The following is a 13,276-nucleotide window of genomic DNA, read 5'->3' as shown; positions in this document are numbered from 1 at the left end:
AAGTCGGTAACTGTTAAACACCGAATCTCTACCCATTTCAGCAGCAGTGTTGTGCAATTAGTTATAATGTTATCAATGAAGCTGAATGATTTGTTTTATTTCAGATATGAGCACTGTCAGTTCGAGATACAAGCTTGGTGTTACTAAAATGTCATAAAATATCAATATAAGGAAACAAAATGTTATACAGGATTTTCCAATAAGAGGTGTTATTTTGATATTCAATCGTAAAAGATCAATGGTTTCGTTGCTTGTATGGCACGTAGCGCCGTCTTGTTAAAAGTAAACGTTGTCCAGATCAACACCATCCAATTCCGGCCATAAAAAATCATTAATCATCTCTCGATAGCGCAATCCATTCACCGTAACTGTTGTTCTAGCCTCATTTTCGAAAAAGTAAGTTCCAATGACTCCGCCGGACCATAAACCGCACCAAACAGCTTGTTAAAAGTAAACGGTGTCCAGATCAATACCATCCATTTCCGGCCATAAAAAATCATTAATCATCTCTCAATAGCGCAATCCATTCACCGTAACTGTTGCTCTAGACTCATTTTCGAAAAAGTAAGGTCCAATGACTCCGCCGGACCATAAACCGCACCAAACAGTTACACATTGAGGATAAAGAGGCTTTTCAACAATAACTCTTGGGTTTTCCGAGCCCCAGATGCGACAATTTTGCTTGTTGACGAAGCCACCGAGGTGGAAATGGGCCTCATCACTCAAGATGATTTGCATTTGATTCACTCAAGTGAATTTTAATAATTTCAATGCGTTGTTGAAGCGTGTATCGTTCCAGTTTTATTAATGGCGTAGTTTCTACTTGACAAATGTCAAAAAATGACAGCTTCAAAAGTAACATCTACCAAAATAGCGGGCTATTCAAAATAACACCTCTTATTGGAAAATCCTGTAGTTCTTCTTCAATTGAAGTATAGGTTGGCTAACATAATTATTAATTCTATGGAAAGAACTGTAAATAATAAAATATATAAGTAACTCACCGCAACGCCATAGATTCTCCTGCAGTCTGATTCATCCAAGCCTCCAGAGGATCACTCCTTTCCTCACTCTTAGTAGATGGACTCGACTCTTTACTAGAATTCCTTGTCAATGGAGAATGAGAACTCGTTGACACTTTCATGCAATCCTATAAAAACACAATATCACTTTAAACACCAAAATTCAAACACAATGTGACAGGCTGTCTGTCATAACAACAGCCTGACGAGTTCTGATGATGTCACAAAAATGAATAAAGTCATTGGTGAAGTACACAAAGAAAACACTCTCCACTTTAGAATAATGGACTCAGCTAGAGTAAAATGTATTCATGTGAAAGTGATGAATTTCATCAAAATGTTAATGAACTTTAATAATTAAAGTAATGAATTAAATATTGAGCCGTTACACAGGTTACACAATAGATTATGAGATTTTATTTTATTTTACTTTTTACACACAGAAGTAATTGACTACTGGTCAGTAGACTGCGAGGAAAAAATGCATCATATAAAAGAAAAAGATTGTTTTTGGTTACACCAACTAAAGTATTATAAATTTGTTTGCTGTTAACTATACAGTACCAAAGTCAGGTTATTGCTATCTTTGTGGCATTGTGAATATTATATTGTTGTGCCCTACACAAACTAGATTACCTGTTACTTCACAGGAGAAAAGATATAATATAATATTGGGGAGTCAAGCACGTGAATTTTAAAACGGTGAGAAGGTACAGAACAATTGGGCATTGTTCCGTTCCTTCTCACCTTTTTAAAATTCACATGCTTGACTCTTCAAGTTGTACATTCTGTGGTCTAGAAGTGGGAACTTTAGCTCACATATTTTTTGGCTGTCCCTCTCTAAACAAAAATCCTCTTTTCTATTAATCCTTATCTAAAATTTACTCCTCTCCATTCAACATCTCACCTCTTCTGAATTCGACTCCAATCATCCATATAATTTTTAAATTTGCCAATTTAAACAAAATTTATTTATAAATTCACTTTCCCTCTCTCCATAAATTGAAATGATGGCACAGAACACTCTTGACGAGTGAAAGCCAAAAAAAGTTTATGGATTATTTATAATAAATTGTGTACTTTTCGGTGGTGTGCAATACACTTATCGAGACTTTTTTCCATTGCTCGAAACAGTGTTGGAACTCATCAACTTCGACGTCTTTGAATGCTTGTAGGGTTTTCTATATCACTTCTTCCACATCAGTAAATTATTTCCGATTTTTATGGATCCCCCTAATAAAATTTAGTAAATTTTCTTACTTGTTTTTCAATCTTCTCCCTCTGCAGTCTATCCCTGCTGGCCTTTTCCTCCCCTTTATCCATCACGCTCTCCGGTCTTCTTTCCCGCCTGTACCGCTCCAGCGTTGAGAGTCCCGACCTACTCATTTGGTTCTCCCCACTGGTAGAGTCCTCAATGCTGCTCAGTAGCCTGGAGAACCGGTTTGGGGGTGGATAATCTGAAGCCTGGTCCGGCCGGTTGTCCTTGCCAAATGTGCTCGGGAGTTTGGGCAGCGGTATGACGTCCACGTCCGTGACGATCGCCTCATCTACAAAATCATTCACTGGTGCGAAGGGGAAGTTTTAAAAGGGGAAAGCAGCAAATTAAATGAAAAGGTAAATCTTTACTAAATGCATTTGTTTTCTTTAGGATTCGTTGATCCATGGAGACACAACAAAGCAACTAGTTCAATAAACTCTCTATTCGAATTTTCATATTTGGCTGCAATGGTAGCAAGGATTTATTAAAAAAAATATGTTAATTCCATACAGGAGGCAACATAGGTTTCTTCAACGCCTATGTAATCTTTATGGATGTTGTGTGAAGGACTGAAGCACTTGTTTAAGGTTAAACGCAACGCTCGTTGTATTCTACGTGTTCACAGATGGCGTTAATTAATTAATTTTGTTTAAATACGCTTTTGCAAGGTATTGCTTTACAGTATTAAGACAAATTATTTGTTTGCGCCCTCATATACGCAATATGAATATGAATAAATAGTTTTGTCCATATAAAAACTCAATTCTATCGAGAAAGGCATACAAATACAATATTGGATTGAATCATTGGTAAAATATTGTATTTGTGTGCCTTTCTCGAAAGAATTAAGTCTTTAAACGAACAAAACTATTGATTCATATTCATATTGCGTATATACGGGCGCAAACAAATGATTTGTCTTAATATTGTAAAGCAATACCTTGCAAAAGCGTATTTAAACAAAATTAATTAATTAACGCCATCTGTGAACACGTAGAATACAACGAGCGTTGCGTTTAACCTTAAAGAAATAAACACCACAAGGACGAAAGTTAAAATAATTCTTCCTATGTTTTTCGTTAGTTTAACAATAATATAAGAGCTTTGAGTGGCTGCGTGTGCATTGCATCTGGGTCCCTCCCAGGCATTGTGAGTTAATTTCCTCAACTGGCCCAGTCCTCCATCACGACACAAGCAACATTTTCCCCTTACTGTGGTGGTAGTAGAAGATTTTCAAACTATTGTCACATTATTCATATCCCGGAAATGTTTCATTCTTTATAAAAAAATAAATATGTTTATGTTCCTTCAAAATTGGTAGCCAGATTAAATAAATAAATAGTGTGGTATAAACAAAATGATTTAGCTTTGATTTAACTTCAATTAACTGCTTTATCTTGGTGATAATAATGACGCAAAATTCAATTCTAAATAATATGTAGGTACAAGTGATTGACCCATAATAGGAAATAAGATATCAATTGATTATTTTATTTACCCATTATATCCAGATCTGACACCTGCAACTCCCGGAGGTGGAAGCTGTGTTCTCCCCTCATAACCATCTCCAGGGTACGGGGGCGTCGGTTCTCCCGCCTCGAGGAGCGGGGGCTCCAGCCTGCCTCGGGCGGAGGGTCCACGTCCACACCTACTCCTGAGTCCTCGGTCATCGAACCTGCCGGATGGAAACTTCATACAGTGATGGTGTAGCTAATAGGTGAATTAGAAGTAAAAAGATCAAATTGAGAGTTGGTTGCAAACATGTATGAAGAACATAAAAAAATCCTTACTAGACATGGCAACGCTAATGCACTGTGATAGATTGGCTCTTAGATATTTATAGTTAGGTTATTACATAAATAGGTAACTTATTCAGGTTATTTTTTTGTCAGGTAAAATAGTGTTGTGTTTTTGTGGGAACACAGCTAAGATATACAGATAAAGAATTGAAGAGGTAGACGCAATAACAATTTATGATTAAAATTGTAGGATTTTTGAAATTCAAGGAATGTAACCACTGAAATTGCCAGCAGTGCATTTCACTTTTAAAATTGCACCTAATACGTAATCTAGATGTAGCAAATTAATTAAAAGGTGTACTGCAACAATTCATTAACTCCACTTAGTCAAATTTGTAAAATAACTAAATAAATAATACGGTTATGTCAAAGTTCGCAATATCTTCTCGATAGTAAAATCTCGCTACACCGTTCAAATGCACGAGTGCCAATGTGTGAATGTTGTAGTGCTAACATTGTAAATTTGTATTCCTAGACGAATCTATTCCAGATGCATTGGATAACGCATGATCCAAGTTGTGCAAAATTCACTTGACTAAGTTGACCAAGTTGAGTGAATGAATTGTTGCAGTATACTTATTAATTAATTTGCTATGTCTAGATTACATTTTTGGTGCAATTTTCAAAGTAGATTTAGTAGTTTGTAAGTATCTACAAGAGCCCAAAAGTAGTGGCCACGAAAGAGATCAACCTTCAGCAGAAGAAGAACAAAGAGAAAAAAGGTAAATCATTTTAAACTTTACCTTCTTTTGAAGAACCATCAGAGGACCCGTAACCCTTACGAGTATTATTAGCGACCTGAAACATAACAAATATTTTTTTTGTAAAATTAACATTTAAGAAAAGAAATATTATTTGAATACCAGACAAAAGTCCCAACTGCTCCTAACCGTCTGGAGCCAGTGAGACAATGGCATCCTCAATTGGGGAGTGAGACTGAAGATTGTGGGGAGGGGAAGGAGATGGGGAAGAGAAAGGCGGGGAAGCACCTGGCTATTTAGATCTGATCACCAAACACGCCTAAAGCCATTTAATGTAACGTTTCAATTCTGAATAGTGGTCTTACACCAGCGCGGTACTGAGAGTATCTTCCATTTGGAACATGCCGCAAATATAGTACACATAATTTTTTAATTAATTAAATTGTGGAAAAAAAAAAGATTAATTAATTGGAATTTAATTTTGCTCGCCGGGGTTTGAACCCGCGATCTCCAGATCGCTAGTCGAGAGCCATACCCCTCGACCACTGAGGTCATTTTGGAGGTTCAATTTAAATTGCACATTAAAATAAATGGCAAATTAATTTTTTGAATCAATCTTTGCATATCTCTGGAAATATGCACCACCAATTGAGAACCTCTGTTCTATTTCAATCTACCTGAGTAGAAAGCAAACTCATAAAAAAGTGGCAGGCAAATCCTAAAATAAGCTACAGTGAAACCCTGTTATAAGGTTTTTTTAGATATAAGAAGTAAAATAAGACATTATGTGAAAAACTTCTTGTAAAAATGTGGGTTCCAAACTAAGACATATTTTCAATTTACAATTTTACAATTTTTAAGAAAACAGTTATTTATGAAAACTTATTATGTAGTAATTTTATATTTTCAGTTGGCTACCGGTAAGGGATAAAATATTTAATGAAAGTCAAGTTATGAATAAATCTCTCCTAAAATGTCAAGTAGCATTTGGAAAACAGTGATCTTTTTCATACCTATAGCATATTAAATAACAAAACCAGGAGTTTTTAATAAAAAAAATCGTTATATAGGTTGGTAGAAATTCGGAACGCGGGGTCTTAATGGGTTAAATGACCCAATTATGCTTGAGCTAGTTACAATAATTATAAAATATTATAAATAATGTATTCGTTAGAACTTTTCACTTATTGAAAAATTAATAATAAATATAAAAGTTTTATAAAAATATTACCATTTTATTTTTCTCACTAACACACTAACTATTTTGACATTCCCGCCGGTCGCAAATTGTCACTTTGGCAATGTTGACGACAAAACTATTATTTAGCCAATTGAGCAGGTGTCCGTGTGTTAATGTTTACATCACAATAGGAACCACAGTAGAAATATGCACCACCAATTGAGAACCTCTGTTCTAATTCAATCTACCTGAGTAGAAAGCAAACTCATAAAAAAGTGGCAGGCAAATCCTAAAATAGGCAACAGTGAAACCCTGTTATAAGGTTTTTTTAGATATAAGAAGTAAAATAAGACATTATGTGAAAAACTTCTTGTAAAAATGTGGGTTCCAAACTAAGACATATTTTCAATTTACAATTTTACAATTTTTAAGAAAACAGTTATTTATGAAAACTTATTATGTAGTAATTTTATATTTTCAGTTGGCTACCGGTAAGGGATAAAATATTTAATGAAAGTCAAGTTATGAATAAATCTCTCCTAAAATGTCAAGTAGCATTTGGAAAACAGTGATCTTTTTCATACCTATAGCATATTAAATAACAAAACCAGGAGTTTTTAATAAAAAAAATCGTTATATAGGTTGGTAGAAATTCGGAACGCGGGGTCTTAATGGGTTAAATGACCCAATTATGCTTGAGCTAGTTACAATAATTATAAAATATTATAAATAATGTATTCGTTAGAACTTTTCACTTATTGAAAAATTAATAATAAATATAAAAGTTTTATAAAAATATTACCATTTTATTTTTCTCACTAACACACTAACTATTTTGACATTCCCGCCGGTCGCAAATTGTCACTTTGGCAATGTTGACGACAAAACTATTATTTAGCCAATTGAGCAGGTGTCCGTGTGTTAATGTTTACATCACAATAGGAACCACAGTAGAGATGTGTTTAGCACTGAAACTTTATGCAACTGACCAGATCCCACAGCATCTCTCACTTTCAGATTGCTCCCAAAATAGCAAGACTGTATTACAAGATGCCACAAACAAATATATATTGTGTAAATAAATGTTTCTACTAAGCTTTTAGTTTTCAATTAATGTCAATACATTATCGTAGCATTTCATTTTTGACTTAATAAATATATTATTAAATAATATTTTTCATATTTCAATAACGGAAAATAGTTGTGATGGGAAGTTCATAGATGGTATTAATTAAATTATGAAAGAGTCCCGACTGCGTGAACTACGGCTTCTACAAATTGAGTGAGGCTGAAAGAATTCAGGAGGGTATTGCAATAGGGAAGAGGAGGGTTGGGAATTATGTGGCTCTTCAGACGTGGTCACTAAATATGTTACACTATTTCAAGCAATGTTTTGATACGAATGGTGAACTCTCACCAGAGTGATACTGAGAGTATTTACTCTACTAATAAAATAATGCATTCTCAAAATACAATTATTTTGTCCATTAAATGTTATGCTTGGATAATCCACAGTTTTAAAGCGACGCACATACATTTTTAAATCATCTAAAAAAAGTAGACGAAAATACCTGTTATTTCAGTACATATAGATTAATAAAGAAAGGAAAGTAATTTTTAAAACTATTAATAACAAAAGGTCTTCGATAATAATATTACTTTTATTCAAATAAAAAATAAATAAATATTACTACTCTCATTCAAAATTTAGGCGTATTAGATCTATCAAAGAATTTATATACAAAAATTTCATTTCAAAAAGTCATTTTAAAAACATGTAGGATTATGAAAGATGTTTTAAATATTTATATTGAGGGTTCAATAGGATTTATAGGTCCAGTTAGGAGTTCTACCGAGCCGAACCCTCTGATATGAAAATATCTGGAGTCGGTGAATTATTTTCCCATTTGATCTCTGGTGAGTTGACATGTTGTTCTTGTATTGTTTTGTATTTATTATGCTTATATAATGCACTTGCATAATGTGGATTGACTAGATGATCATTTGTGGAAAAGTGTGTGGAAGGGTTTAGTTTTTCCTGTGGGGAAGATTTAACCCGGACACAAAGTGGAAAAAAAATAAATTATGTAATATATATGTTAATGTTTTATATGAGTATCATAAACTGACTATCATAGTTCAGAAGCACTTGTAATTGGATATTAACTTACACGGTAAACTTACTAAGGTTAAAGGTTGAATACTGAATCCCCAACCGAAATCCTAAACCTAAGGTCAAAGGTTAGCTTTGCAGGGTCGAGATACATATTACGTAAGTACTATTTATAGACTACCAATGTGTCCAAAAATAATACATAAATCCATTAACCACTTACAATGACGACCTCCGTGGGAAAGCAGTAAGCTTTTTAGAAATTAACCCAGAGATTTTTTATATATGGCTTTAGTTATTTGTAGGCTTATTGATCATGATATAAATAGTCAGGTTCTTCCCAACTTACCGTCTCCACAACATTTCCAAAAAAAAATTACCATAATAGTTTCACTGGCTACTGGCAGTTGGATCTCTTTGGCGGAATCTCATAAAAAATTAATTATACAAATACTTATATCTACTTACTAACTACTTATCCACGTAAGAAAGTTTTGTAAAAACATTTTATTTAGTAACCATTAAAAAAAAATTCTGATTGACTGACTCTCTATTACACAAGAATAAATAAATAAATGTTTTAAAAAGCTTAAAAAAATACACTTTAAAATGGATGAATTTATGATATTTGTTAGGGAAGCATGTAAGATGGTCTGCAGAGGGCATTATGGTTGAGACATGCATCAAGTAAAAGTGTCTAGACAAAAATAGACACAACTTCCTAGTGTCATTTTAGAGTGCATTACACTGTGACACAAATATGATGACATTTGTGTAATTATATATAAAAAAAAAATCATTTAAAAGTTAGCTGTAATTATGGTGACTGACCAATTACAAAACTTATTGTAGTGAAATTAACATATTTAGTAATAAAACAACAAAAAAATTGAATATTAAAGATTGCTTACTTCTATATATTTTTTTATTTATGAATGTTTGAGTTAACTTTGTATCTGAGAACACTTATATTGTGTTACATAATATTCCCCAGGAAATGTAACATGATGTGTTACATTATGTGACACTAATGAGTTTCATAACTCGACAGCAGGAAATAATAAAAATAATAAAAAATCAAGATGCTAAGAAAGACATCATCAGCTGTAACTAAAAATACCGTGGCCTAAAGAAAATGGAATGGACAGACTTTTTGTTCACTCCAGCAGAACTTCGGAGAATGAATGGACTATTTGTGTCCAGAATAGCTATATAAATACATACCTACTTATATTGGATAGGAAACTGAATGCTTCCTTGTTGCACGCAACTTTTGTAAATAATTCAATTTTACTTCTTCGATAATGCAAAACCACGTGGTGTCATTTTAGTTTTGAAAATATATTTTATATAATTTTTTTTTTTGAATACCGCATCAAAACCAATCAAACTGCTCCTAAACGTCTGGAGCCAGTGAGACTATGGCATCCCCAATTGGGGTGTGTTGTGAGGCTGACGGTACTGGGGAGGGGAAGGAGAGAAAGTTGGGGGGGGGGTACCTGGCTCTTCAGATCTGGGCACCAAACACGGCCAAAGCCATTTCAAGCAACGCTTCAATTTTGAATGGTGGTCTTACACCTGAGCGAAACTGAGAGTATCTTCCACTCTGAAAATACTATGTATACAGCACTTATTTAATGAAAATAATTTGTTTCGAAACCAATGGTTAATTCAAGAGGATTATATGGTATTGTATGGTTAGAGTCACCCATTCATAGCATTAAAGATATGTTCGCAAATTAAAGTGATAAATGGTGTTTTTAGCGATAGTAAATAAGATTTTTTAGTGGCAATCTTGTATTGACAGATCGTAGAACGAACATGACACACTCTACTGCAGAAACATGTGCCATGTTGAGTTTCAATCAATAATACAATAAACATGTTTCATGTGATTTTGCTAATTTAATTGTTTTACCCCTCTTGCCTACTCCCATTTCTTGACATTATCCTATTTAGCTATAAACGCTATGAAAATGCAAAATTAAAGTTATAAAAATTATTTTTTCAATAATTAATGCTACATTTCTTAAAAAATAAAGCTATGAATGGGTGTCTCTATGTATGGTATATCCCTTGGCGAGAGACAAGCGTTCAGAATTAAAATTTTGATTGAGAAAAATTTATCTATATATATAATGATCTGGCGACAGGTGATAAAGAAATATATTTTTTGTTTTTAATTGAAAAAAAAATATCATCGGGCAGCCAAACGACATCTACATTTCCTACTCCAAATATGCTCAAAAATCGCTGGTTAAAATCCTTCGGGTAAGTGCTGTTATACTGCATAGTATATTGAAATTAATTCAAAAAAATAATTTTTTTTTTTTCATTTTCTAGATTCTTATTTTCCATGAAGTGGTGAATCATTAATTTAAATTTACTTAATTTAAAGTTACCTTTCTTTATACAAATAGAACGGCATCATTGCGTCTCACAATTTGTACCTCATATGGTTGTTTTAAATGTTACCTGGCTAATATAGACTTAGAGGTCTCGTATTTTCTCAGTAGGGAAAAATTTGTTACCTAAAAACCCTACTAAAGTTGCAATTGTTTTGGAGCATCATATTCTTCAGCTTCAGCATCACCAGCAGCAAAAAATAAATAAACTAAAACTAAACTGAAACTAAGAATAAAGTTGGCAGGTACTTCACAACTTTTTTCCGCTCTCCTACAACATGGCTTCACGTTCAAGCATTAGTTCAAATTTTCAGGCAATTGTATTTGCCTCATCATAAAAACAAAATAAAATTCCACCAACCTGTTTAGCACTCTTGCTGTCCAGCAACTTGACCGATGGATACTGAGGCTTGGGCAGTTGATTCGTTTGCATGGTATACTTGTTCAGATTCACCGATCTGTACCCACCCGCGTCATACCCAGAACTATTGGTGTAAGCCCGGCTAGCAGACATACTCCTCGGATTAACTGGGACGTGTTGCGGGGTAACCCGATTAGGTATCGCAGGGCTCTTACTGCGGAGGGCCTGGTTGTACGGGGTGGCCGCAGGATACTGTTTGGCGGAGTAGGTAAGGATTATTGTCTGCTTTGTGTGGGTGGGTTTGGGAGGTGAGGTTATGTTGGCTATGCCGTTTGGACTGATCTGAGTTGGTATTAAGCCAAATGAAACGCTGGCCGGCCTGGCTGGTTTGTCTGGAAGAAGAAAAGAAAAATATTAACAATCAAAATGCATACTTATTAATTTTGAGTTCTTATTAGAATCACGTTGCATACCTAACACAATAAGAAAAACCAATCAACAGTCTTTGAACACAAATACTTGGATCTACGATAGAGAGTGTCAAAAAGAACAATTAAATCTTGAATATAATTGAGCATGAAACCACTGTAAGATATTGTAGTTATGAAAGTCTGCGATAAGCTGACTAAATATAAAGAATGCCAGACGACAGGACACTGAAAATCATGGTCAAGTAGGTGAACCAGTGAAAGCAGCAGGGTCCTGAGCCAAACGGCGCCTGGCACAAGTACAATTTTGGTACCCCCTGTGAAAACCAGTAGACGCCTAGGTAGGAGATCACTGTAATCATTAATATTACGTATAGTGCCGTTTTTATGAATAATAATCTCAAGGGCGATGTGTTAGGTCAGATATTATCAGCGCCTTGGCAATTGACCTAAAGCAGTCCAGACGCAGACTGACACTATAGAAGAAGATTGCAGCAAGATGAAAAGGTATGAGAACTGAAGATGCCCTAATTATGAAGATGATATAGCATCTAAATTTTAAACATGACATATATAATTGTTTAATTTTACTAAAATTATTGCTGCCAACCTTATGCTGTTATTATCATATACAGGTATTAATTATGACAATGGCAAATTTTTTGCATTTTGACATTTGATCCGGGCTTTGTAGGTGAATAGATGCCTTTTATTTTATTAGTTGCCGCTATCACTGAAGGTAGGTCATGTTGTGAAATTGCAAACAGGAATGGTGATACGTTGTTCTGATAGAGAAGCTTGCCAAATTAAGTATTTAGCTCAAATACAGACTGTCGATTGATATTAATTCCAACTACCACTTGACAAAGAGATGATTAATAATATATGTAGCTAAATATATACTTAAATAACTACTTGAGTATTAATATTCATATTATATCCTATCAAACGTTTGTCAAACTGGGGTTAATTCAATTTGATTTCACAAATCCTTAAAATTTTAAAATTGAGTTCTTTAGTAATAAATTGTAAGTAAATTCAACTATGTAATGCTATTAACCCTTGGGACCTTCTAAGACCCAAACAGTCCCAAATGCCGTGCGCGCATTATACTCTCCTAAGACCATATTTGTCCCAGAACGACCGCACATTATTAAAATGCATATATCTCTCTTCCTCTCATCTAAAAATTTATTATTTCTTTTATGTCAGAAAGAGAACAAAATAGTGCTTGTTATTGTCTTTGAAAAAATGGAAGCTTGTAGAAGGTTCGATCCGTGCAAATCAACAACGTCTCAAGGGTTAACTGTTGTTGGTGCATGGGGAATCTGAAATATTTCTGTGTAATACGTAACATTATTCAAGTTCAATGAACTTTTAATTTTCACAATTGTAACTACTTATCGTATCAGATAAGCGATAAAGAAGGTACCAAAAGAATTTTATTAATAATTAGCTGTACCCTGCCACACGTTGCTATGGCTCAGTCTATCTGTGCAGATAGAGAAACAATAGCGCGTGTTGCTTTTACGTCCAACAGATGGCGCTGTTTTTAAAAAAAGCATGTTTTCTCTTTTCATCTGTATAATTTAGGTATATAAAAACACATACATATTAGAATACAACGTTATGTCAAAATTTCAAAGCAATCATTGATGAACTTTCGGAGATTTAAGAATTTGAACAAATTAACATTTTTTTTTATATAGATAGATAATTCTTTATTCAAAATATGTATTTATTTTGTTTAAATGTTTGACAGATATTTATACGAATTTAGAGTGAAGATTCGTCACTGAGTAAATGCGCGTGGTTTCACTGAACTAGGTTCAGTGGACTAATTTGGCGGGTTGATCATGTAGCTATTTCATTTTTCCACAGTATAATATATATATCTTTATTTAAGAAAGTTTGCACATTACAACTAAAAATGCATATATTCTTTGAATGGCTTCCCTTTTCATGAGCGGAGCTACATTTTGTCTTCGATTAGTATGAATACGATGTGT

General features: G+C 33.9%; 1 protein-coding gene across 10 annotated transcripts in view; it reads right to left on the bottom strand.

Moving 5' to 3' along the window:
- Nucleotides 1–13,276, bottom strand: part of LOC149423210 (uncharacterized) — a 205,508-nt gene that overhangs the window by 75,854 nt on the left and 116,378 nt on the right. For 9 of the 10 annotated variants that reach the window (XR_016302279.1, XM_089632574.1, XM_089632580.1 and 6 more), the window contains 5 exons: nt 10,840–11,231; nt 4,823–4,877; nt 3,779–3,955; nt 2,283–2,584; nt 1,005–1,150 (listed from right to left, as the gene is read on the bottom strand). Coding sequence is in view for 9 of the 10 variants with exons in the window: in XM_089632574.1 (XP_089488700.1) it covers nt 1,005–1,150; nt 2,283–2,584; nt 3,779–3,955; nt 4,823–4,877; nt 10,840–11,231 (1,072 nt within the window). In the remaining variant the exon portion in view is untranslated. The remainder of the gene's footprint in view (nt 1–1,004; nt 1,151–2,282; nt 2,585–3,778; nt 3,956–4,822; nt 4,878–10,839; nt 11,232–13,276) is intronic. The other variant, XM_089632579.1, reaches the window with a different exon arrangement.

The sequence above is a fragment of the Hesperophylax consimilis genome, chromosome 6 (assembly GCF_061612785.1).
Source record: "Hesperophylax consimilis isolate HC1 chromosome 6, BYU_Hcon_1.0, whole genome shotgun sequence".
In the NCBI taxonomy this organism is placed as follows: domain Eukaryota; kingdom Metazoa; phylum Arthropoda; class Insecta; order Trichoptera; family Limnephilidae; genus Hesperophylax; species Hesperophylax consimilis.
This window is presented reverse-complemented; position numbering and strand designations above follow the sequence as displayed.